The 23,428-nt window shown below is 40.2% G+C and overlaps 1 protein-coding gene across 14 annotated transcripts in view; it reads right to left on the bottom strand.

Moving 5' to 3' along the window:
- The window catches only part of RARB (retinoic acid receptor beta), a 329,805-nt gene that overhangs the window by 40,160 nt on the left and 266,217 nt on the right, over positions 1 to 23,428 (bottom strand). For 8 of the 14 annotated variants that reach the window (XM_069007313.1, XM_069007312.1, XM_069007314.1 and 5 more), the window contains one exon: positions 6,535 to 6,676. In XM_069007313.1, coding sequence (XP_068863414.1) covers positions 6,535 to 6,676 — 142 coding nt within the window. The other 6 variants (XM_069007325.1, XM_069007320.1, XM_069007323.1 and 3 more) reach the window with 6 other exon arrangements.

Genomic DNA, 23,428 nt, shown 5'->3' with positions numbered 1-23,428 from the left:
GCCAGGATCTGTGTTGTCATAGAGACAGCAGAGAGTGTTGAAAAGTTCACCACGGTAGCTATACCTTAGCGAATAAGTCTTAATGTAACTTCCAGCTGAGGACATGTAATCAATCTCTGTATGAGCTTATTGAAGGAATTCCCTTTATGCTTACTCAGTCCTCAAGAGCCCAAAATGAGGGAAAATATTTTAAAATATATATTTTACTACTTTTAAAGACAAGCCAAGCGCTTCTTTTGGATTGGGAGAGAAGTGGTAGTGGCAGGAAGATAACTGTTTCTTTTGAAAAAGAAATTATGTAAAACATGAAAAACTTTATAAAGATATTCAATTTAAAAGACCCCAAAAACTAACACCAACCAAAAGAAAAACCATGGAAATAATAATTCTAGAGCAGCCTGGCAAGTTTGCCCACATGCAACAGTGTCTCCCCCTTTCCCCAGACATTTTTCCTACAAAGGTGAGATGCCCTGGCATCTCACTGCTGCTTTTCTCCTGTAGGGTTCAATCACCTCATCCCCTTTTACACTGCAAAACATAGGACTTTCCCTGTTCTCTCCTCCCTCTCCAGTGTCATTTGACCCCTGGTTTACCTTCCGCAGGGCAGCAGCACCCCATGACCTTTCTCAGGTCCCTGCTTCAGGCTGTCCCACCACTTGGGAGGTATGGGACACTGCAGCCTGCAACAAGCAGCACAGAAACAGTGCCAGGGGTTGTTTATTGGCTGAGGTCTTCAATTCTTAGCTTACACAATTACAGGGTTTCTATGCAAGGAAGGGGGAACAAAAAAATTTGCAGCACTAGCATGTTGCAGTTTCAAGTTACAGCTATTTGCATAATGCCTGAGAGGCAAGGAATAGAAGGAAAAGAGAACCTTAGGATGCTATTCTTACTTTTCGCTAACATTTTAGGATACAAAGATCAGTCTAATTACCAGACAGTCTTGAGTTGAGCAGGGTTCACTAATCACGCTTGGCTTGAGGAATTAGGAGAGAATTTACTTAGCTGAATCATGAAAGGTGCCAATAAATTGTTCAGCTGGAGAGTTAACATAATAAAAAAAATCATTTTTTATGTTATTTTCTTTAGCAGTTTATTAATTGCTGCCTGAAATACTTTTCTGAAACACAACGAGCTGCAAATGAATTCATGGGCTATTAATCTGCCGTACATGGCACTGGAGGGAAAGCTCATTAGGTGAGTTGATGCAATTACTGCTATTACATAACCATCTTCACAGAACATAGAGTAAATTATGGATAATAACATTCAATCTAAGTTGCTCCTTTAAACATTAAAGCTGGCAAGTGAAAGCTATGCAAAATCAAGGGTAAAGGCTAAAACACAGAAGAGGCAGATCTCAAAAAGAGAAAGGAAAAGCAGATCTGCTTCTTTGAAGACAAAAAACACTGTGAAAAGCAAGAGATGTTTGTTTAACCATGGGAAACAATGCACAACAAGTAGAACCCAGTTCTCTACAAGAGAATTTTAATTGTATGTAGATCATTTTCAGCCACCCAGCATAACAAAGCATGCATTATCTCTGGCAGAGCACAGGCTGACACTAGAGCACTGTGGGTTTTGTTACAGGAAGACCCTTCCCTATCAGCTTTGCTCTCATATTAAAAAACTCCCCACCGGTGACATTGAGAGTTTGGCATTAACTTTTAAAAGTTCCCAATTTGTAAGCCCGACAAAAATAAATACAAGCTTTCCTATCTGATCAGCAACTGAAAAAGACCTCCAAAACAATCCATCCTTGAAAATGAAAAATACGTGATCTTTTTGGCTTGGGCATAGCTTCCCCACTGTCTATACTCTCCAATTCTTAATTTAATTGGTATTTTCACAGTTTACATCTTTCTACTTTCAAAACACTTACAATACAAGATCTCCCAGCCTCTGTGAAAAGACATAATTTTCATCTCTCAAGATAGGAAAGACAGAATAATCAGCTTGTAGGGTTTAGAGAGAGGAATTAGTCCCAGAACAGAATTCAGGGGTTTGTGATTTCCACTCTGATATTTAGCTCCTGCCTCTCGAGAAAGCAAGTTAATAGGCAAGGCAACGACTCTGGAATTTTTGAAAAAGCCCCCAGCCACTGTGTGGTATTTAGGCATCCAGTTAAAAATCTAGCCTGTAGCAATGCAGAAACAATTCCTAAATCCAGTGCTTCCTGCTGGCTAAAAATAATAAAATAACCCCAGCTCAGTTCTGACTAACATCTAAATAAAGATTCCATGCATTCTAATTAATTCACTTTAAAATTACATCAGTGGAATCTGCATGAACTTCTCAAATGCAGCTATGCAGACTAGCCCTACACTTAGCCACTCCTTGCGGATGGAATCATGCTTCATTAAGGAGTCTGAAAAAAATTAAAGAGAAATAATAAATACAAACATGACAGTTCGTCAAGTTGATATTTCCTGCTTGCCAATTTCAACCAGAATGAAAATAAGTAAATCCATTCATTCTATTGTTCAGTAGCAGAGTGTAATCATATGTTCCAAGAAGCATGAACATTTAAATATTATAAGACTCAACTCTGTGACAAAGAGAAACAGACATTTCTGTGTGAGTTAAAAAAAACCCCAACAAATACAGAGCACAGAAATCAGATTCTCTCCTCTTCATGATAATTTCCCTGCATTCCCTCCCTTCCTCTTTCCCTCCCTCCAGAGAGGTTAATTGTAAGCAGATTTACAAATCTGAACATTGCTTCAGTGCACTGAAGTAATCTGGAGCAAATCTGTGCATTTATAAACATAATTTTGCTCTGTTAGAGCTCACTGCAGACGAGGTTTATGCCAGTATAAAGAGAGCTTCTCAGCATCACACCCTGGTATGTGGACTGGGTTGTGTCTGAGGGGACCCCAAAGACCATTAAGTACACTGACAGTCCCTGCAGCCTGTACAGTTTATGAAAAAGGATGGAAATTGAAGAGCTGCTGAGCTAAGCTGGGCAGCTGTGGCAGAAGGGAGCTCCATTTTCTTCCCCCTTATACCTTACAAAAAATCCAGTCTAGGTTCTCTTTATGAGCAGGCTTCACCTTTCAAAGTGACTGTTGCAGCATCCTGCTTGAAAGAGTCCATTCTTGTCCAAGAGTTTTGCCCAGCTTCCTGCGTGCTCCCTTAATTGCAGGAGGCAGTGCAGTACGTATGACCCCTCACCAGCTCCTGAGCACCGAGACCCCACAGCCAGGCAACAGCGAGCTGCTTGGTGGCACCTGGGGTCACACTGAGGATGAGGCTTCAACAGCAGCGTAGAGATCACGTAATAGAAGGGCAAAGGTTAGTTTCCTAAGGCTCTCCATCACATAATAAGCCACTGTTAGCCATAGTAGCCTTCTCACTTCAGCAGCAGCAGCAAAAAGAATCATGTGTGATCACCGTTTGTCTCTACATGGCAATTAAAAAAACCAAACAGACCGAGAGGCTACGAAGGACAGAAGTCGTTTGGAGTGGGGTCCAGAGCCTCAGCTGCACCTACAGTCCCCTAAGAGCCCTACATGAGCTGAGGTGGGATGGTCATACAACAATCCCCAAACCTGATGCAGTGCTGGTGGAGGGACTGGCTCCAGGCCCTGAACCGGGAGCTGCAGCTCAGGTTTCAGGGACAGAGCTCTGGAGTTTCTGAAGGAAGGGTATCTGATTAAAGACAGCAGGGCTTTATTTCAAGCTGTGTTTTGTCCTGCTGTAGGATGATAAGGCAGTCATCACTAAGTCCCCTCACACTATTTGTCTTGCCTATCTGGAGCACAAACTTTTTGCAACAGGGACTACACAATGAAAGACGGTCCCTACACTAGTGGGATCCAGTTTCAGCGGGTCTTGCAGATATTATCACAAGGCAAATAGCTCCACTCCTGCCCTGGAGGTAGTGTAGTTATTGACCTCTCTTGATCAGATCAGGGGAGTAAAATGCGGTTGAAGATAGCCTTTTTCCCCCTACACGAACAAAACAACCTATAAAGAAATGCAAATTCAGTGCATTCCTTCATCATCTCACTTCATTCTCTGAAACAAGATAAAAGCATACAAGAAATGTTCAATATCTCTTCTCTTTCAAACACTGTACCCCCATTCTCAAACCCCTACTTATCACACCGGCTATGCACCCAGTTCCCATCTCTCCTCTGATGTTTGTGAGGAATGCTCATTAAGCTCAGAGGGAGCCACATATGCAGGTACTTTTGCATGCCCTTTAAAAGGCAGAACAAATAAACACAGGACTATAGCTTTTAAGCACAGATTACTCTGTACACTGAAAATCAGCATCTACTCCTCCTTAGCTCCTGGGAACAGACCTGGAGGTTCCTATCTGCAGGTGCCACCATGATTACTTTCCCCACTTGGGACTGGTTTGAGCATTGTAAGCTTGTTTCCCTGTGAGATTTTTCTGATACTTTTTTCTGTCCTTTGTTCATGGCTTTCATGTTACAAGGTAATAGAACTGTAAGAAGACAAAAAAATAAAATGTGAATAATGCACTGGGGTAAAAAGAAAATTCTCTATCTGGTAAGAAAAAGCTGAATGACAGATGCGCCTTTGTTTACATAAACTTCTAAAGAAATTGAGTTGAAACCTAGAGATACGTATGAAAGAAGGTCCGATAAGAAAATAGTTTCTCAAATCTCTTAAGAGATGAAAAGCTCCTGTTTATGAAGGGATAACACAGAATCACTTCAGACTTAGTTCTTAAACCCAGAAGACAAGACACACTGCATTCAAACTGATGACATTTAAAATAATTTCTCTGTTCCTTTGCAAATGCCTTCTACAGAAATGCAGCCAGAGGACATCCTTCACTTCTCTCCAGGATCCTCTGTTCCCCCTCCAACCTGTTATCCCCTTTTTGGTGCCTGTAGAATTTTGAGATAAAGGCAACTGCCAAAGGGCAATTTCACTCAGTTCACCCCAGGGAACAGGCAGAGCAAAAACCTTAATTCCTGCTGGCCAAGCTCCAGCTACCCCATGGGAGAAAACAATCCATCACCTAAAAGGCAGTAAGCTTTTATAGTCTATCCAAAATAACTTTGGTTAACATGTTAGAAATACTGCTGGTACTTCCAAAACCTACTCCGATGTGACGTTACAGCATTTAATAAGATTACTATTTCACGTCAGCAATAAAGTTCTTAGGAACTCAAGACCAACAAGCCCTCAGGTGAGAAAAGTGCTCTTTTTTCTCTTCCAAATTGCATCATACTGTTTTTATCAAAGAAAAAAAAGCTTCATGTGCACAGGTAGATATGCAGTGAAACAGCTAGCAATAAAATCCTCCTAATTCAATCTTACATCTTCACATTTAGCCCACCTTCTCCTTTACTTCCATCATGGTCTCCACTCCAGCAGATCTGTATCTAAGTATAGATAAGTGCACTTCAGGCACACAAGAAAACTAGAAAACCCAACAAGGACAGTGAAATAACTGAAATCCTAAGACCTCCTCCCCCAATAGCCTGAAATTTTCCAATAACCACAACTTCACATTTCCACGAAAAGGAGCTGGAAACACAGCACAATGGTCAAAGGACGGATCTGGTTCTTCCTTCACCCCTCAACACTCTTTCTCTGAGAGGAAAGAGACGGTGGGAGACAAAATTAGGACGCAATGAGGAGGGACAAATATGACTTTAGGACCTCTTTAGCTCCTGACCAAGTACAGAGAAGGGAACTACTGGGATGTCCCACATAGTTCAGGGATGTAAAATGCTGAGGATGAGAACTGGTTTAAATCACAGTTCAGACATAAATGCTTCATCATTGTAAATTTTTCTTTTCCTGTGATCTTAAAATCTCTCCAAGAAACTCCTGTGGGTGAATTAACGTTAAGAACTGGTGTTGGGCAATTTTTCCTCTTTTTTTATGCACACACTGCAAATTTCTGTAGTGTTTATTACTTGAATTGACCTACTGACACCGGGAACATTGCTGATAGAGGTAAAACCCCTCAATAATTGAACAGATCACTATGTCAAGGACTTTTCTGCTACTGCAATCAATCCAATCAAAAATGAGAAAGTTTTAGAAGCTCAAATCCCATGGGATTTGAGAAAGGCTTTTTAAGCTATGTTTTCAGGCTTGATAGGGATATCAATAAACTGGAAAAAAGAGAATATCACATATTTCTACATAAATATTTTTAGATGTTAACTTAAAGGGCAAACCAGAAATTTCTAGAAAACAAGGGAGATGAAAATCCTTTGGGGTTTTGGTGTGCTTGGCAGCACTTTTGCATAGTCAGGCTTACTGGTTTTGCAGGTTTAGAGAAGAGCATCTGGCAGCTTATCTCACCTTTCAGAGAGAGTCCAGGCAGTAAGAACACACAGCTTTTAGGTTGCAGAGTTAAGGACTCAGAAGTCTGTAAATTACAGGTCTAAAGTTGTGTACCAAATTCATAATCCTTTCCGTCCATATGAATGCAGATACTGGCTTCAATCACATAATTGCATAATAATTTTTTCCCTGAGGATTGCCACATATATGGAGGATATGAAAAAAAAAAAAATTGTTTCTGAGACAACTTACATTCTTTGGACATTCCCACTTCAAAGCACTTCTGTAGTCTGCAGTACTGGCAGCGATTTCTGGTAACTTTATTGATAACACAGTTTTTATCTCTGTGACATGTGTAAACCATGTTCTTCTGGATACTCCTGCGGAAAAAGCCCTGTAATCAAGAAAAAAAGAAATCAAGTAAGCTTCTGAGCTTTCCATAAACCTTAGAGACAGGCACAAATGTTGCTTTAAAATAAAAAAATAAATTCAAAATTATGGCTGGAGTATGGCATCCTTAAAGACTCAATCTTACTATAATTTAGTGCTGTTTCTTGCAACATAAGACTCATCTCTTAAATAAAAAATAATTATCTAATGCAACCTAAGGCCAAAATAAACAAAGTTAGAACTAGTAAGAGCATTCAGGAAATTAAGTCCTAGATTTTACAAAATGCTCAAATAAAAATGGTTTGAGCTTATGAATATAAGTAATGAGTTGGGTAAACAACAGCCTTCCTAACAGATCCACTTGGAAGTCAGACACTCATCCAATAACAAACAGACTCTCTCAGCCTGAAGGTCCCATCTATTTTTGTTACTGTAGAGATTCTCTAGCTCGAAGGCTGCACCTCAAAAGAAAAATAATTTGAAACCCAGGTCTCTTAACTGCTGCAATTCCTACAGCAATTAATGAGGCTTCTGCAGGTGGAAGAGCTCCAGTATCAGGTTATTGAGTTGTGAACTTGTAAAACTTGCCAATCACAGCACTTTTTTTCTTACTCAGATACAGCTGTGAAAATAATCAACTAATTACAATGATCTTGAACAGAAATTAAAGAAACCTAGAGGTTTGGTTTGTACTTAAGGAACACCATTTGACTGAACTCCTCCTTAGACAAGTAAAAAAGAGAAAAATAGCCATAAATGGTAAGGTTAGGTGGCACAGAAAAAGGCAAAACCCAAGTTAATTTCTTTATCTGCACTAAACCCCAAGCTTTAGATAATATCATGTAATAATGAAGAAAAAAAAGAGGATTACTTTAAGCATTTTAGAGCTCAACCCACAGATATTCAGCAAAAGTATTTCTGCAACAGACATTTGGAAATTTGACAGCACTATTTAACCTTCTCACTCAGATTTTGAAAATTGTTTCAGCAAGCACTAGGGTCAAATCTCAGTCAACATCACAGCATTATGGAAGAATAGTTAGCAATTTCATACTTGTTGGAGGGCTTCAGAGGTTAAAACTCTTTAACCAGCCACATGTTTACACCCTACAGGGAAGCTGTAAACTTGATGCTGGAGATGATAGCTCTGTGCCCACAATGTATTTGTCTAAAGATGCAATCATGGAAAGCTATAAAATTGGCTCTTCTCAAAGTGCTCACTGAGATACGTGAGCAGTTCAAAAGACAAAACTCCCGTCGTTCAGAGCTAACTGGGAGACTTTCTGGCTGTATGATCAGGGAGTGGTAGGGCAGGAAGTAAGGGCTGGTCATAAATTCCTTGCACAACCAACGTGCTATAGATGCTAATGTTATGAAAATACCTCAGATTCACTCAGAACTGAAAAATGCCTCCTTAATCACGTAACCCCTGGCAAAAGTTTTCTGCAGCTCTTGCACAGACAAGCCTCATCCTGAGGTTAGCTACTCTGATTCAGGAGATATTTAATACTACCATCAAAGTGGAAAATAAAAACTCTCCACATCTTTTCCTTAAGGTACTGGACACAGAAGAAGAATTTAAAGTTATTTGTTTGGATAATTAAAACCTTTCAAGTTATCAATAAACACTGCTATTTTATATTCTATACTTCTGATCATTAACACTGCTTGAAATGGCAAGTATGGCAAGCATATGTACATTTGTTTACTTGCCAAAAAGAAAATATATGGTAATATTCACTCCTTTCTTGCTTTGATATTCCCCTAACTGTGATGCCTGGCTCTGGGGTAATTGCTGATGTGGCTAACAACAACAGTGAGGCATCTATGGCATCTATTTTGGTTTAATTCAACAGGCAGAAAGTGTGAGCTGTGCTGGTTCAAGAGTCTCTCTACAGCTGACTTGGTCATCACTTTCTAGCTGGAAAGATGCAGGAAAAGCCAAGACTGGTAACTTCTATGGCAGCCTAATCCAGTGCTGCTGCAGGTGATTTAACACCCACAGCCACGGATGCCATTACTCTCCTACCACCAGCCTGACAGGGCAAGAAACAAAATGGCCCAAATGAACAAGTCACCCAATACTGGAAAAGAAGAAACAGCCTTCTCCAAATATATCTGTACTTTACCAAAATATAACCAGTAGCTAATGGCACCTCCTGATTAATCGGTTGTTCTGATATATAGCTGCAGGGTGCGCATCCTTATAAGCCAGGGTTTAATTACAGCCCATCAGGAAGAAAAGCAGAGGAGACTGCCTCAGTCCTTACTAGACAAAGTTGACCACACAACCCAACTGAAAAATGTGATCCATCTGCCGACAGCAAGTATAAAGCATTCATGAACTCATTACTAATAAAAAAGGCTTAAGAAGAACAACTTTGGAAAAAGCAGATCTCCAGGTTGAAATGAAGACAGTTTCCTCATCAGCCTAATCTCCCCAGGCAATCTCCTCCACAGAGTGAAAGATAAAGAGGAGGATACTAATTGTGGAAGCTTTGACTGCTGTTTTACAAATTACTTTTTAACACCTGTATTTGATTTTCTTCCTGGAGTTACTCATGGAACATAAATAAAAATGAACTTGTTTACATAAAATATTCAGGTGAAAAAAACGTGTAATGTGGTCTTGGTCAAAACTAAGGACATGGTTCTCAACAGTGTATTAGTGCCCACTCACAAGTATTCTTACCCAAGACAGCATTGGGATACCATTCCCTGTAAGATTTGTGGCAAACTCATTTTAAAAGCTCAGCGATGCGTCATCAAAAAGATTTGATTTTTAAATTTTTCTCTGGACAGGCACTAAGGTTATAACTATCTTTGCACACAAACCCCAAGCCAAAGCCATCCTAGAGGGAGAGACAGGAGTCCAGGCACTGGTGGGTGAGGAGCATCATTTGCTGGGTGCTGGGGCTCAGTTTCCCCACCTGCCTCCAGATGCCTGGTGCTGTGCAGCCACAAGTTATGGCTGGCACTGCAAGCAGGGTCATGCTTAGAAACATTTCCTGAATCTGGGCTGAAAACACAGAGTGTCCTGTCTTTCCCTCTGCAGGGGGTTTGGACCCCAACTGCAGCTCTGCAGCGAAAGAAAACCATGCAGGACACAGGGATGGCGGGGCAGGTGCTTGCTGCCCAGTTAAACAGAACGCATTTAAACCCTTTCAAGGCTGGGTTCCAAATAGCACAGGTATAATAACATTGGCCTTTTCACTAAAAATACTGAAGTTACAAGCAACCCTAAGTTTTCCTCCAAGTGCTTTTTGTCAAATGACTCCCATCTGATCTCACAACCTCAACAGTGTATTCAAAAACCAAGAAAATCCAAATGTGACCTGACCTTAAGAAGTTGTCAGCAACTTCAGAGACTGAAAACCACCACTGCTTATAAATTAATCAACTTCTAGTGCCTATTGGCTCTTGGAAAACAATATACTAACTACTATAATGCAGTCACATCAAAATGAATCTGCTTGGCTGAGTATTTACATGAGCTATTTTTTATGCAAATATTTTAGCATCCCGTCCAAATTAACACCCTGTGATGGGAGATGAGACACTCCAGTGCCAAAATCAATCACAAATTATTCTTTCTTTGTAATTTAAAATGCCTTATGAATATAAAAAAAATCCCATTCTGTGAGACATAAAGCATTACTGTCATACATAATTGTTTTTGATAGCATCTACAAAGTACCTGAATTTAAAGTGGAGGAAGCTACTGAAGGTGCATCAGGAACAGTGATTTACTCCGATATTCCTTTTATGCTCAACTTTTGAAAGGAACATGGATCGCATGCTTTTATTTTAGAGAAGACAAAGCTTTGTGGAAATCACACTTTTGAATTAATTCTGTTTTTCTGAGCTGCTTTTATCAGCATCCTTTACACAGAACATTTTGGACAAACATTTCAATTTTTAATCTCATCTTTTCTGTGTATCACACCACGCTCCTCCCAGGCCCACCAATCTTGTTATCTTAATGGATGACAGATAGAGTATCACTCTGACCATGCCACATTAGGCATCCTCATTTACGGAGTGCAAGGAAAAAATGCTGAGTATAAATTATTCAGAAATCTATTGTATCAGCGTGTGTTCCCTGAGCATCCACCAGTGGCAGAGCAGACAGATTATTTTTCACTTTTAATTGTGTTGATATCTTATCTGCCGCACTGAAAGCAGAGAGTGATATGTGAAACCATACGTATCAAGCAGCAAACAAACCTGGCTTCCTAGGTCTATTGCATAGGAGTAAATAATCTATTTAGTCAGTCCAACCTCAACACAATGCCGAAGAAACCACCTCGTCCCATTCACCACTTACTGTTGTAGCAGTTGCCTGTGAATGAGTCAAACTTTGAGAGCTCAGTACAGAACAGAGTGCCCACAGAGAACATTAACTATTTCAGTAATATTTTGAATGCCATTATGCCACTGGCTATCTGAATACAAAGGACTGCATTAGGAATGAGCCCTCAAGAAAAGGTTAAGTGTTTAAACTTATGAAGTCTTACGGATTTGTTAGCATGAACTGCTATTCTTACACATTTGATAGGGAATCTGTACAACTCCCTCTCCTTCACTGTCCAGTTGATTTTGGCAGGGCAGATGATTTAGAGCTCAAGTTATGCACATGCATGAAGAGATGGATCATTTGATCTCAACAATGTCTTAAAAATATTTTGCCAGCACAGGGCATGCCAAGTCTTATTTGCAGGCATAGTGGGCTTACAAGATGAAAACTTGCACTGCAAGCCAGGGACAGGGTAATCAGCAGAGAAGGGCTATTGCAAGCTCAATCTGTTTGAACAGCCTGCTCGGTTCATCTGGTTCAGCTTTGATTACCCCCAAATACAGGCAGCCAGCTATGACTCCTGCAGATTTAGAGGCCATTCTTTGGTAAATTTGCAAAATAAGCTTCTGAGTGAAGCATATTGCTACTTTATCGTAAAAGAAACAAAGGAGTAGGAAGGATTTTTCTATGGCACAGTTTATCAGTCATTTATAAACTCAGACTGAGCTCTCAGAGGAAAGATAAATACCTATAATAACTGAAAAGAAAATCCAGCCCACCACACACCTGAAACCTCTGCCCTTAGCTTTATTCCGAAATGGGGCTGGGCAAATATGAGCACTTTTTACAAAAGAAATGTTTGTGATGAAAGAGGTTTGCCTCTTTTCAATCACTCTATTTTAATTATTTAAGTTACCCTCTATCCTTGTTAACCCTGTAAAATGTATTTAGAGAAGGTAAAGCCCCATTCCTGCTCTCTCTGGAGCATCAATAGACATTTAAGGTACCTCTCAGTAACGGCATCTGCACAAAACTGCTTTGTTCTTTGACCAGGGAATTGCCCAGGTACCTACAGGAACTAAATGTAGTTTGCAGTATTTTTATTAACTAGTGGCAGCAGTCATGGAACAAAAAATCCCTTCCTCACCAAATCCTGGTATAGGATCAGCATCAAGCTAAGGCAAAGACACACAATTTTTAGTTGTTAACCAGGAATATTTGCTCTGGGAGGCCTTGGTAACATGCAAACCCACAACTGGAGTTGCATAGAAAAGCTTACAAAAGACTTATAACCCAGCATATGCTGTTCAGTGATACCATATAGACAAAACACACTGCAAAATGGCTGCAGCCAGAACAGGAGACCCCACAAGTAATGAAAGCTACCAAAACAGCTATCTAAAAGGAAGCTCAAATGAGCTTATTCCCAGTTGCACAGCACTTTTCCAGGATGTCTGCACTGTCTATCACACTTTGGAAGTCACGGCTTGCAGAATAAACAAATTAATTATCTGACATTGTGGCTGGAAACCACCGCTGGCACAAAATGGAAGCAGCTACAACAATAAGTAAAGGAAGGCTTGCTGCCAGAAAGCAGGGAAATTGTGCTGCTGATGTATGTCAGGGCAGGACAGGCAGAACTTTGCAAAAACAAATGAAAAAATGCTGTTAAATGCCAGTAGCTGGTAGAGAGCACCTAGAGATGCCAGCCAGCCAGTGGTGGAGGAGCTCAGCATCAGCCTGCCCTGGGAAGGGCTCTGGCTTTGTTTGTCATTGCTGGTATTTCCAGCTTGCCATCCACAGTTCTGCTTGTCTAGCCATTTACTCTGTAGATGAAGAGCAGCCCTAAGATTCCACAGCCAAAGAAACCTAAATTTTCTCTTGAAACCAGTGTGGCAGTGATTTTCATTATTTTTAATCAACAGAACTCAAAACACAATAAAAATAAGCAGCTGTCATCCCACATCTTGCATATGGAAATACAGACCTGTGCATCTAAGAGCAACCCACTCTGGGGAAAAAAAGGTCTATTATCTTTTCATTGTTGTAGCACAAACGGAAAAGTTTGAAATATCTCAGGATTTTCTCATTTCTTAAAAAGAGAAAAGGGCCCAAAGGACATGGACGAGCAGATGAGGAACATGTCACTCCTCTCTAAGCTACCACAGTGGGGATACTCATCTGCAACTACAAAAAAGTTGCCAGCAAAGACAGAGCAGGCCATGTTTGATAAATCCTAATAGTTTCTAAGGTGAAAAAGGTCTTATGGGCTTCACAGGGGAAAAAAAAAAAAAAAAATTCTGATGACAGAGCTTGAAGAAAATTGTTCATGGGGCTAGTAATGCCAATTAGCCATCAGCCACTGGTGAGGCTGGAAAGAAACACCATTTTTTATTGTGTCCCATGACAAAGCATCTTCTGATTCCACAAACCTTGGTTTAATGTTAAAAACATGCCACAAACCATCAAAACATTGACTACTTTTTTTTTTCTGGGGAGTTTGAAACACTTCTGCTGGCCAGCTGGCAGAGAGGCAGCTACCAACAAAACAGGGGAGATGTGTTCCATCAGCTGCACATCTGCAACAACCGGATTCTTCCAGCGAGGGTACCACGGCATCCCTAAGACTACGCACGTATTTTTCCACAATTTCGATTTTTACTGAACTCCTGACCTTTTTAGCAAACATGTCAAAGTCTCCAGACAGAACAGTCATCACCTTGAAACAATATGTGAGGGGAAAGAACGGCTGAGATTTTCTGCTTCTCCACTTCAGTGATTTAAACGAAGAGGAAGGCGCTGGTATGCGCTTCCATCTGCTTTTTTCAAATTAAGAAAAAAAAGGAGATGGAATGTATATAATTAAAAAGTTACAGTTAACTTCCTTTCAGTCATGTCTGTAGGATGATTTTTGGCCTGCTATGAAACTCCAGATGGGAAGAGTAATGAATATAATTTAATACAAATAACAGGAGATCAAAGAAGTGCTTTTCTGAGTTATTTCACACAGTTTAATGGAGAACTCAGGAATGAATTATCACATTTTGCTGTTGGTTTATATTTTTGTTTATGCAAATCAATTCCCTTTAACCTAATTTGTGAAGGATCAGACCTATAACCCAATAAAACCATAAAATGTCACTAGGATGGTTGTACAACTGGCTAGCACTTATCCAAAAGGCTGTATGTTGCTAACTGCTCATCGTTTTTTTCCTCTCTTCCCCTCCAGTGCCTCAGGATTTATACCACCAATTAAGACAATAATGAGTGCCCCAGGTTGACCTCCCAGGAGCAAGAATTAATTAAGCGCAGTATTTCTTCGTAAAGAATGACACTTTTCCAAACCATTTATGTAGCTGCCCTCCTGCATGGAAGCACTGTATCACAGAAGACTTTTCAAATTGTTATCCCTCAATCGTCTGACTGATTCTGCTTTACGCTCATAATTCGTGTCTTTGTTTTTATCCACTGGGTTTTCAGATGGCTGGAGCAGGGGGACCATCTTCTTTGGACAATGTCACAATTTTACCAGGATGCACATGGGGGGGTTTTTTTGCCCAGAGCTACAATGGAAAGACACTGAACAACAGCTACTCTAACAAAGTAGTGGACCTCCTAGTAAAAACAGACAAAAAATCTCCACCAAGCTATGCTCATGCAGTGACATGCAGATTCCTGCAGCAGGCAGGACAAGGAAAAGACTCATGTTAGCTACGGAATTACCACGCTGCAATTACTTGTACAAGTCTCTCAAATTAACCTCTCCATTTAGCTGCTTGGCAGAGATGGAAACATGTGAAGAGGAAAGGGCAAGCTCAAACACAAACCTACATGGGAGAAAGAAGGGGTGTGCGTGCTCCAAGGAAATTCCCCGCACAGGCAGGCTTTGTGTCCTCCTTCTTCTCCCCTCCCAGCCTTCCCCACAAAGGCTTGCAGAGTTCCCGCACATATTTGGCAGCAGGGTTATTTATCAGAAGAGGCACAGGGACTTTATTTAATTGTCAGCCAATACAAAAATCCCTGCATTTCTGCACCATCTGAAATTTATAGCGGCGCTAGTTTCTTTCCCGCTATCAGCAACCGAATGTTTACAGCTCAGCTGAAACAATAATGCAAACTATGCCACAAATATTTATATATGCCTGCAAGCTGGCTGAGGTGCAATTCCCCTCGCGCTAGCAGAGAGATCTGCACAGTTTGCATGCACAGCCAGCTGTTCCTTGCTCTCGCCCCAGCTGACCTGGAGCCAATGCAGCAGCCCAGCCTGAGCCTGGCTGGCTGGGTGGGTGCCTGTGGGTGCTGGCAAAGATCTGGCTTTGGCCATGCCACAGCATAGCCCCTGCTTGCCTTCAACACCCAGCATGCTTCTATTCTCTTTGACCTGGGAGGAGTTTTAAAACGTGCCCGATCCACAGCAAAGAAGTTTCTGATGAGGTATGAAGTGACATGTGAAAACAATGCAGAAAGAAACCTAAAAATACTCAGAAGAAATAACATGGACATAAACATGCCAAAATAAACCAGATGTCTTGAGCATTATGCTTCCTGGTACAGTTTTCAGGCATCTATCTGAGTGACTCATCAACACACATTCATTATCTCCCCATAATTTTTTTTTTGCTCTTAGTTTTGACAGTTGACATCTAAACAAATATGTTGTACCAGATCTCTTGAAATCTGGCAAGTAATATCTTGTACTTACTACTTTATGCTGCACTCTCATTCCCCTGTGTTCAGCAACAAAGAAACTCTGCTAATATAGAGCTATCCACTAAAATCCTCTAAAGCCTAGAGTTTAGTGAAACTTGGATGCCTGGAGACTAGAAAACAGAGTTCAAGTAAACACCCAGAAATATGCAAGTCTGGCTCTCTAGTACTGGCAGTAGTCAAGGAAAATTACCTTTCCACACTGCAGCTGAAACTCATTACCAAAGGCGACAGCAGTGGGATGAGTTGGAGCTGGACCAACTTGGAAAACCCACCATTTTTAAGAGTGAGATGGTGGCCATATCCCCCTGTCCAGTTTCTGTACACAATCAAAGCACCCACGGTCAGAACAGTCTGGACAATATGGGAAAGCAGGCTGAGAAAGGTGGATGAAATGCAGTCTTGTGCCAGTACAAGGGATTAGCAACTGCAGAAACAGAGCCAGAGGAATCAACTGACTAGTTCCTCCAAGCAATAAAGACTTTTACGGTTACACTAATCAGAGAGATGCATCTTGTTGCAAACCCCAACACAAATCATACTGAGATGCTGAAAAAGCATCACAGCTTTCAGGACAAATGCAGTGCTGCATCCACCTTGACCAGTGGATCATTCAGCCAAGCTGTAGGGAAGCAAGGGAGAGTCTCAGACTGGGCAACTTTGACAACGAGAAAACATAACCTTTCAGAGATGAGTGAATGAACTGAAGCTGATTAATCAAACACAGGAAAATCTTAGCAAGATGTTTTCCTGTTTTCTCCCTCCCCTGCCAGACTTCAATCAATGGCCAGATTCAAGCACAGAGCTCATATAATCACAAGACGATCATTCTTTCAGTTTACGAAAATCACATGGACTTAGGGTAAGATGAAAGGTCTTTTTAGTTAGTTCATCCATTTGGTTCCCGGATGCTGTGCTTGCATCTCTCCTGTTCACCTAACACTCCCTTTTCTTTCCTTTAAAAAAAGTATGTAGTTTTCACTTTTGTTTCTGTACATGTAACAGTCTCTGGGCATTACTATCGACAAATGTGGACTGGGCAAGACCATTTGCAGCAGCATCTGAGAAATGCCTTGATCCCCCGATCCAAAAAAACCCCATAAAAAATGGTAGTTCTTACTCATTTAAAAAATGTTGGGTTGCAGAGCTCTCTCTCTTACATGCTCTGCTTAAATATTGCTAAATCTGGAGCACTGCCATTCTTTAGGACCAGCAGAAAGCATGTAAGGATCATGATGCACACTGAAGCAAGGAACTAATAGTTCGCATATATATTTATCACAGGTGCACAGGGCTCCAAGCAAGGCAAGCACTCCAGAGACAAGGAAGACCTCTCCCCTGTTTGGAAGATTCATCTGGAGAGCAGCCAGCCAGGACACTCGCAGGAGTGAACAGTAGCCCATTGGAGTGGTTACACCACAGCTATAAATCTCTGCTTTCCCTGTTAAGCGCCTGGGAGAGGGAAGCGGCCACAGCTGACAGTAATGGGTCCCATTAAATTGTCGCTTTTAAAGAGACTCTAAAACGAGAACAAACTTGCTTCATAAGCATTTGATCAGTTTCCCTGACACCAGGCAATGGCAGACCCTGCTCACGTGCACTGGCTGGGGGCTGCTGGCTCTCCCCTCCGGCACTGGGTTCTGAATAGCTGGAGTGAAATCACTCACTGCATTTACAGCCAACCAAATCTACATTTTTGGCACTACTTGCAACTGTGTCTCACCTTATAATTTATGTATCCATTATTCTAGACAGGGGATCCAGAAACAATATACTTTTTCCCCTCTAAAGTATAAGTATTATGATCCAGTTTTTATTTCATAGTAACTTTTCCCACTAAAATATATTAAATGAGAAATTTTAAGCATGGCCACATGAAATCATAAGGGACTTTATATACAAAGACATTCTTCTACTTCTCAGCTGTCTCCTGAATTGAGTTGTGGAAACTGTGGGGGCGCCTGCTTATTATCAAAAGGAAGAACAATTTATGAGTAGGGACTCTGAATATTTGGCAAACCAGCTGCAGCACCACACCAGTTAAACAGTTTCTATGCCAATATACCAAAAGTACCAATTACAGAATTGTGTGCATGACTTCTTTAAAACTACAAGTTTTCATAACTGGAGTACTGAGATGCACAGGTGTCACACCTAGAGGTGTCCCCTATCTGTGGGAAGTTCCTCTGAAAAAATAAGAATAATATGAAACAGGAAGAAGGACACAACATGTATATAATTTACATGATTCTCAGGAGACAAGGTATCCATATTTCAAGACTACAGCAAAATCTTGATACAAAGAGGGAAAGATAGGCACACAGCTGTAAACTCAACTTTGTCAGTTTCTGCTCTTTTTAATGGGTACTCAAAAGTGAAAGTTTTTTTTTTAGTAAGGCATTTGTTTTGTTTTACAGGGTGAAGAAAAAGAAGAATGTATATAATAAATTGGATAAAGAATCTCTAAAGCTGACTTCACTGGAAATACTGAATCGCAGAAAATTACATCCAGTTGTCTTTTCTGCTACAGCAACAGACAAAGACCAGCTCCACAAATCTGAACAGCTCTGGGATCCATGGTACAAATTCAATTGCACTCCATTTCCAGAAGAATCTAAAGCAAATACCCCTCTAGGAAATTTTCTCAAAGGAACACTTCATTCAGGATTAGAAAGAACCTCTGTTTCCATTATCAGGTCAATCAGTAAGTGCAGATGGCAATGGAAGGCCACTTTCCAAGGCCAAAGTATTCCTTCAAATTGGGAAGCTGACCATTTACAAATTGGATGATGGTTTACAATAACCAGAAAATATAGATAGGTGTATCTTTCAAAATAAATAGAAAATATAGATAGGTGTATCTTTCAAAATAAATTCCAAAATTGTAGCAAAAATTAAGTAGCTGAATAGCTACTTAATACGTGTGAACAGAATTAGATAATGATTAATTCCATTTTCTACCATTATGAAACCCCTTAATTTTGGATTTACTTCTCTAAGATGTGCCAATCAGAAAGGCTTTAAGTACTTAAGTACAATTTGAAAAGATGCCTAAAGCAAGCACAGCAGTGACCTCAACCATCTCTCCAGCACCAAAATCACACTCAGAGAGAACTACTCTTGGCAAACTATTCTACCCTTTTTTCCTTCAGGAAAAACAGTGCACTTTCTTATGGGGTGCAGCAAGCTATCCTAAATCTAAATTCAACAAATCAATTGTATACCCTTCTCTATCAATTTCTCATTAACCAGACTTTATTTTAAAGTTCCAGAGTTAGAAAATGAAAGCTAGTTCATTGTAATTTTATACATTTGCAATTGCATAAATGTGGCACAGCATTAAAAAAAAAGAGGCTAGTACTATTATAAGAAAATCTCAGAGTATTTAATTTCTGAGATGTTTGCTCTGATATCCCTATTTCCTTTACTGGATTACCTCTGCAAACAGTACTTTTAAAGATCATATTATAAAATCTTGTGTTAAATATGGTGGAAAGCCACATTTTTTCCTACATCTATACAATTTGCAGGGCATGTACAGGACAGCCTGTACTCTACAACTATAATTAAAGGCCACATGTGGTCCTTAAACTAATGGAGAGGTATGAAATAGATTGACAAGATGAGAACAAAATAAAAGGTTTTTCCCTCTTTCTAGTGAAGAAAATTGAAAAAGTAAAACGAATTAGAACCTAGTGACAGGAAAATAAAAACATACTCCACATTCCCTGCATGCAAACCTCTCAGCAGGCAAGTGTGCCAGCCGGAATTGCAGCCCACCTGCTTCTGGCGTCTCTAGTCGGTACCTCACGGCGCGATTTGCATCCATGGCACTTTTACGTGAGCATCTAATTTACTTAATTCTTCTGAAGGTGCTGTAAACCACACACACTTTACTGACCCGGTGTGAGCCCGAGCTCTCTCAGCTAATAAGCCACAACAGCTACGAGCAGGTGAAATCTGGATAGAAATGTGACAAATGCATCTACAAGGACCCTTCATCATCCACCTTGGTGAGAAACCATGATTCAACTCCAATAACAACATGTCAGTAATATAAATTCATATAAACATATAAATTCGAAGTTTTTTCTTTTTACAGTGTATATTCTGAGGTAGAGAAACTCTTTTGACAGCGTCTATGCCTAAGACTCAACAATTTTAGTTTCTTAATAATAACAGTGAAAAACCTGTAATTATTACGGACTGGTTAGTGCTCAAAGACCCTGAAAAGATATGCAAGGTCAACAGCCATAAAGGCTACATTTATATTAGGAAATGCTCTCAGAATGGGCACTATGGCTTGCTAGCATATGATGGGACAGTCCACATCTACCTTAGTCAACTCCTTTGGCCCCTGAAACAGGACAGCTGAACCCAAACTGTACACAGGGGATGCCTGCCTGCAGGAGGAACACTACTTGGTACCAGAAACCTTCCAGGTACACAGCATGGCAAAGCTGTGCCCCAAAATGTGGCTGGTCACAACACACCAGAGTTCACAAGTCAGACACTGCTGTTCTTTTTTGAGAAAGCCTTCACTGATGGTATCAGGAATTTTATGAGAGAAGGGAGTGCAAGATTTAAGCCAAACAATTATACATCATTATTTGACAGTTCATGGAAAATAAGAGAGTACTTTCCAGTTCCTGTTTCCACAGGACATTAGCCCTTGTGCTCACAAGTAAGTGGAGCAGCAGGGTTAGCACAGTTAGAAAGTTAATTTGGGATAATCTCTGTGCTTTTATAGCACCAGTATGGTTGCCAGAAAAAATTACAGTAATTAGTAAAAAACAACTATTCTCACAGCTTAAGATGAACCCCTGGTCTATGACAAGGCAACAGGCAGGGTAAGAGAAAGAGTAGATGTGGATGTATGTGCTGTACCCTCATAGAGACACTGCTGCTCTTGGTCCATCTTTGCTCCAGAAGCCCAGTGCAGGGGAGCAGCTGAGCTGTAACCCACGACCTGGGTCCAAAGCACTGGAAAGCATACATAGCACATAACACAATTTACATTTTTGCTATCTGTCATGGTTAGCAAGCAGTTTTATTTCTTCATTCATGGCATTCACACAAACCAGAGAGTGATTTTAATAAACCTGGCAAGAAAAAAATTTTATTCCTGATTCTATCTATTTCATCACGTTTGCTTGCTCTCAGAGTGCTTCCAATTAATATACACTTCCCCATCTTAAAATTTTTGAAACAAATTCAGGATTTATCAAAAGTTTTATCTCCCAAACAACAACAAAAAGAGAACCAAGAACTTACTGAAACAGATACCACCTTTTTCACAGGGCATCTGGACTTCTTGGGTTTGTTATTTGAAAAGCTAAAATTTCAACAATGGCATTAAAACAATCAGGTCTCTTCTGAGAGCACGGAATGAATAAAATTTCCAGGTTTTCAGTACTCCATTTAAAGCAATTGCAACCCATTTAGTGTCTTTCTGCATATGGCACAGCTTTCTGCAAATGAATGGCTTGGAATGTTGCTATGCTGTGAAGTGCTTACAGTTTAAGATTAGATTATATTAACAGCATGCAGAAATGTATTTCAAAATACATTTTTCACCTTCTAAAAAGTATTGTTGATTTAACTGAAACTAGGAGCAATTTTCCATGATTTGAGGCATTTTTCATAGCTGTGCATGGATGACAGCATGCATCTCTACTGCTGGCACTGTCACTAATACAGCCTAAATGGAGACAAATACAGCTTGATCATTCAAGCTGATCTATATTTTTCTTTGAACCAACAGAAGCTTTTCCAACTGCATTGCTGCAAACAATGTTACTTCTTTCCCTGATACAAATCATACCGTGCACATATTTTCAACATTACATTTCTTACTTTCTGTTTCAATTGTAGGTGATTAAAACATGCCGAGAAAACAAAACCAAATACATGGAATGTTAGTTAGCTAGTTTTATGAAGTGTGCTTTTATTTTTTACTGCTAAGTAGCTGAGAAAATTCTATGTCTGGATCCTTAATTCCCTATAAAGAGGCATAAATATAGGCTTAAATATAATTATATTATAGCTAGAAGCTAACATGTGCAAGAGTCGTGTTATCAAAAAGAACTGCTGCTTAAGATCCCTCCACAGTCCCAGAACTGCCTAAGAAAATGCAAATCTGTTCTCACATGATGTAAGAGGTATTATTAAAAGGAAAAGGCATCTGTCCCAAAGGACACTGTTCCATAAAGGAAACTTTTTTATAACAATCCATAAAATATTTTAGGTCTCTCAGCAACATTTCTCGCAGACCAAAGCATAATATCATAGAATCATGATATCATTTAGGGTGGAAATAATATTCTTGCCATCAAACTTCAAACAAATAAATAAAATGAAAGCCAGTTCCCCTCTCTCTCTCTCTCTCTGTAGCATTTTGTAAGCCAGTTGTTGTACCAATGCTGATCAGGGATTCATGGCCTGCAACAGGGAAACCCCAAGCTCCTCAGCATCCAGAGGGACATAACCATGGGGAACATAATCTCAGAGAACACAAACACAGTTGTGCTTGAGCACCTAACCCAAAGGATCATGGGGACAGGCTGTTCTGGAGGGTGACCCAGAGCAGGTCTGGTCTAGATGCTTTGAATCAGCAATCAGAGGAGCTTCTCTCTCTCTTAACAGACTGCAGAAAGCCCAGCCTTCAAAGTTAGGCAAGTAATTTTGGGCCTCAAATTGAGCAGTGGGACTGCCTCACACCACATCTGTAAGTGATTAAGTAAAAACTGTAACAAATGACAGCTTTTCGCCTAAGCTTAACACAGTAAGCTTAACAGCAAATTTGGATAAAGCAAAAACTTTCATTTTCTCTCTTTTCTTTTTTCCCCCTATGTGTATTTTATCTTTTTTGGGGACTCAGTATTACAAAATTACAGACCTAAATGTCAAGGCTTATGTCAATGCCTATTTTTCCATACTGCTTCAAGTCTTTGGCATAATAAAAATATATATTTGAGTCAGGAATATGTCAAACAAATAGACATATTATCATAGCTGAAGACCCTTGAATATATATTAAATGTGGCTACCCTTTTAATTTAATGATCCCAGATTAGATGTGAGTCTAAATGAAAACTTTGATGGAAGGAAAGCTATCCTTATTTTATGATAAAAGCCAACTTGGGATCACTCAGTATTGAAGCAAATTTATCTACATTTTTGTGTGTTAGCATCAATAACAGGCAGAGAGGCATCTTCATCATTCAGACAAAACTGCTGGACCGCAAACCTACCCTCTTATATGCTGTGCTGTCTTCTCCCATGAAACTGCTCTAGGCATCTTTGCTGCCCACCAAATTCAAGCCAGTAATCCGGGCAGGACTGTCAGCAGAGGAATGCCGTCTTTTAAATGCCCAGAACAAGAGACAAGGCTTTCAGAGACAGCTGAAGCTGCCAGAACACCAGCTTCTCCTCCTCACCCACACAATGATGGCATTGTGTAGGGAATCCAGCCCACTACTCTCAGCCCCCTTTCTGCAAACCCAGCTACAACAACGACTCAAGTCAGGACCAAAGAGCTGAGCTTTTGGTGACAACCAGCCCTATAACCACTTGCACCAGCTGGATAAATCCAAATTGCTCATTTTCCATGGAATTTGTTTGCGTGCTATCTGGCAACACCCAGAGACTGGGGGAAGGAAAAAAAAAAAGAAAGATCTCAGAACTCTATAACTGAGGTCATGAAACAACACAAGTAAATTCCAAAATCCACCTCTGAAATGCCGCACAGTT

The sequence above is a fragment of the Aphelocoma coerulescens genome, chromosome 2 (genome assembly GCF_041296385.1).
Source record: "Aphelocoma coerulescens isolate FSJ_1873_10779 chromosome 2, UR_Acoe_1.0, whole genome shotgun sequence".
NCBI lineage: Eukaryota > Metazoa > Chordata > Aves > Passeriformes > Corvidae > Aphelocoma > Aphelocoma coerulescens.
The sequence above is the reverse complement of the archived record's forward strand: the minus strand, read 5'-3'. Positions and strand labels throughout refer to the sequence as shown.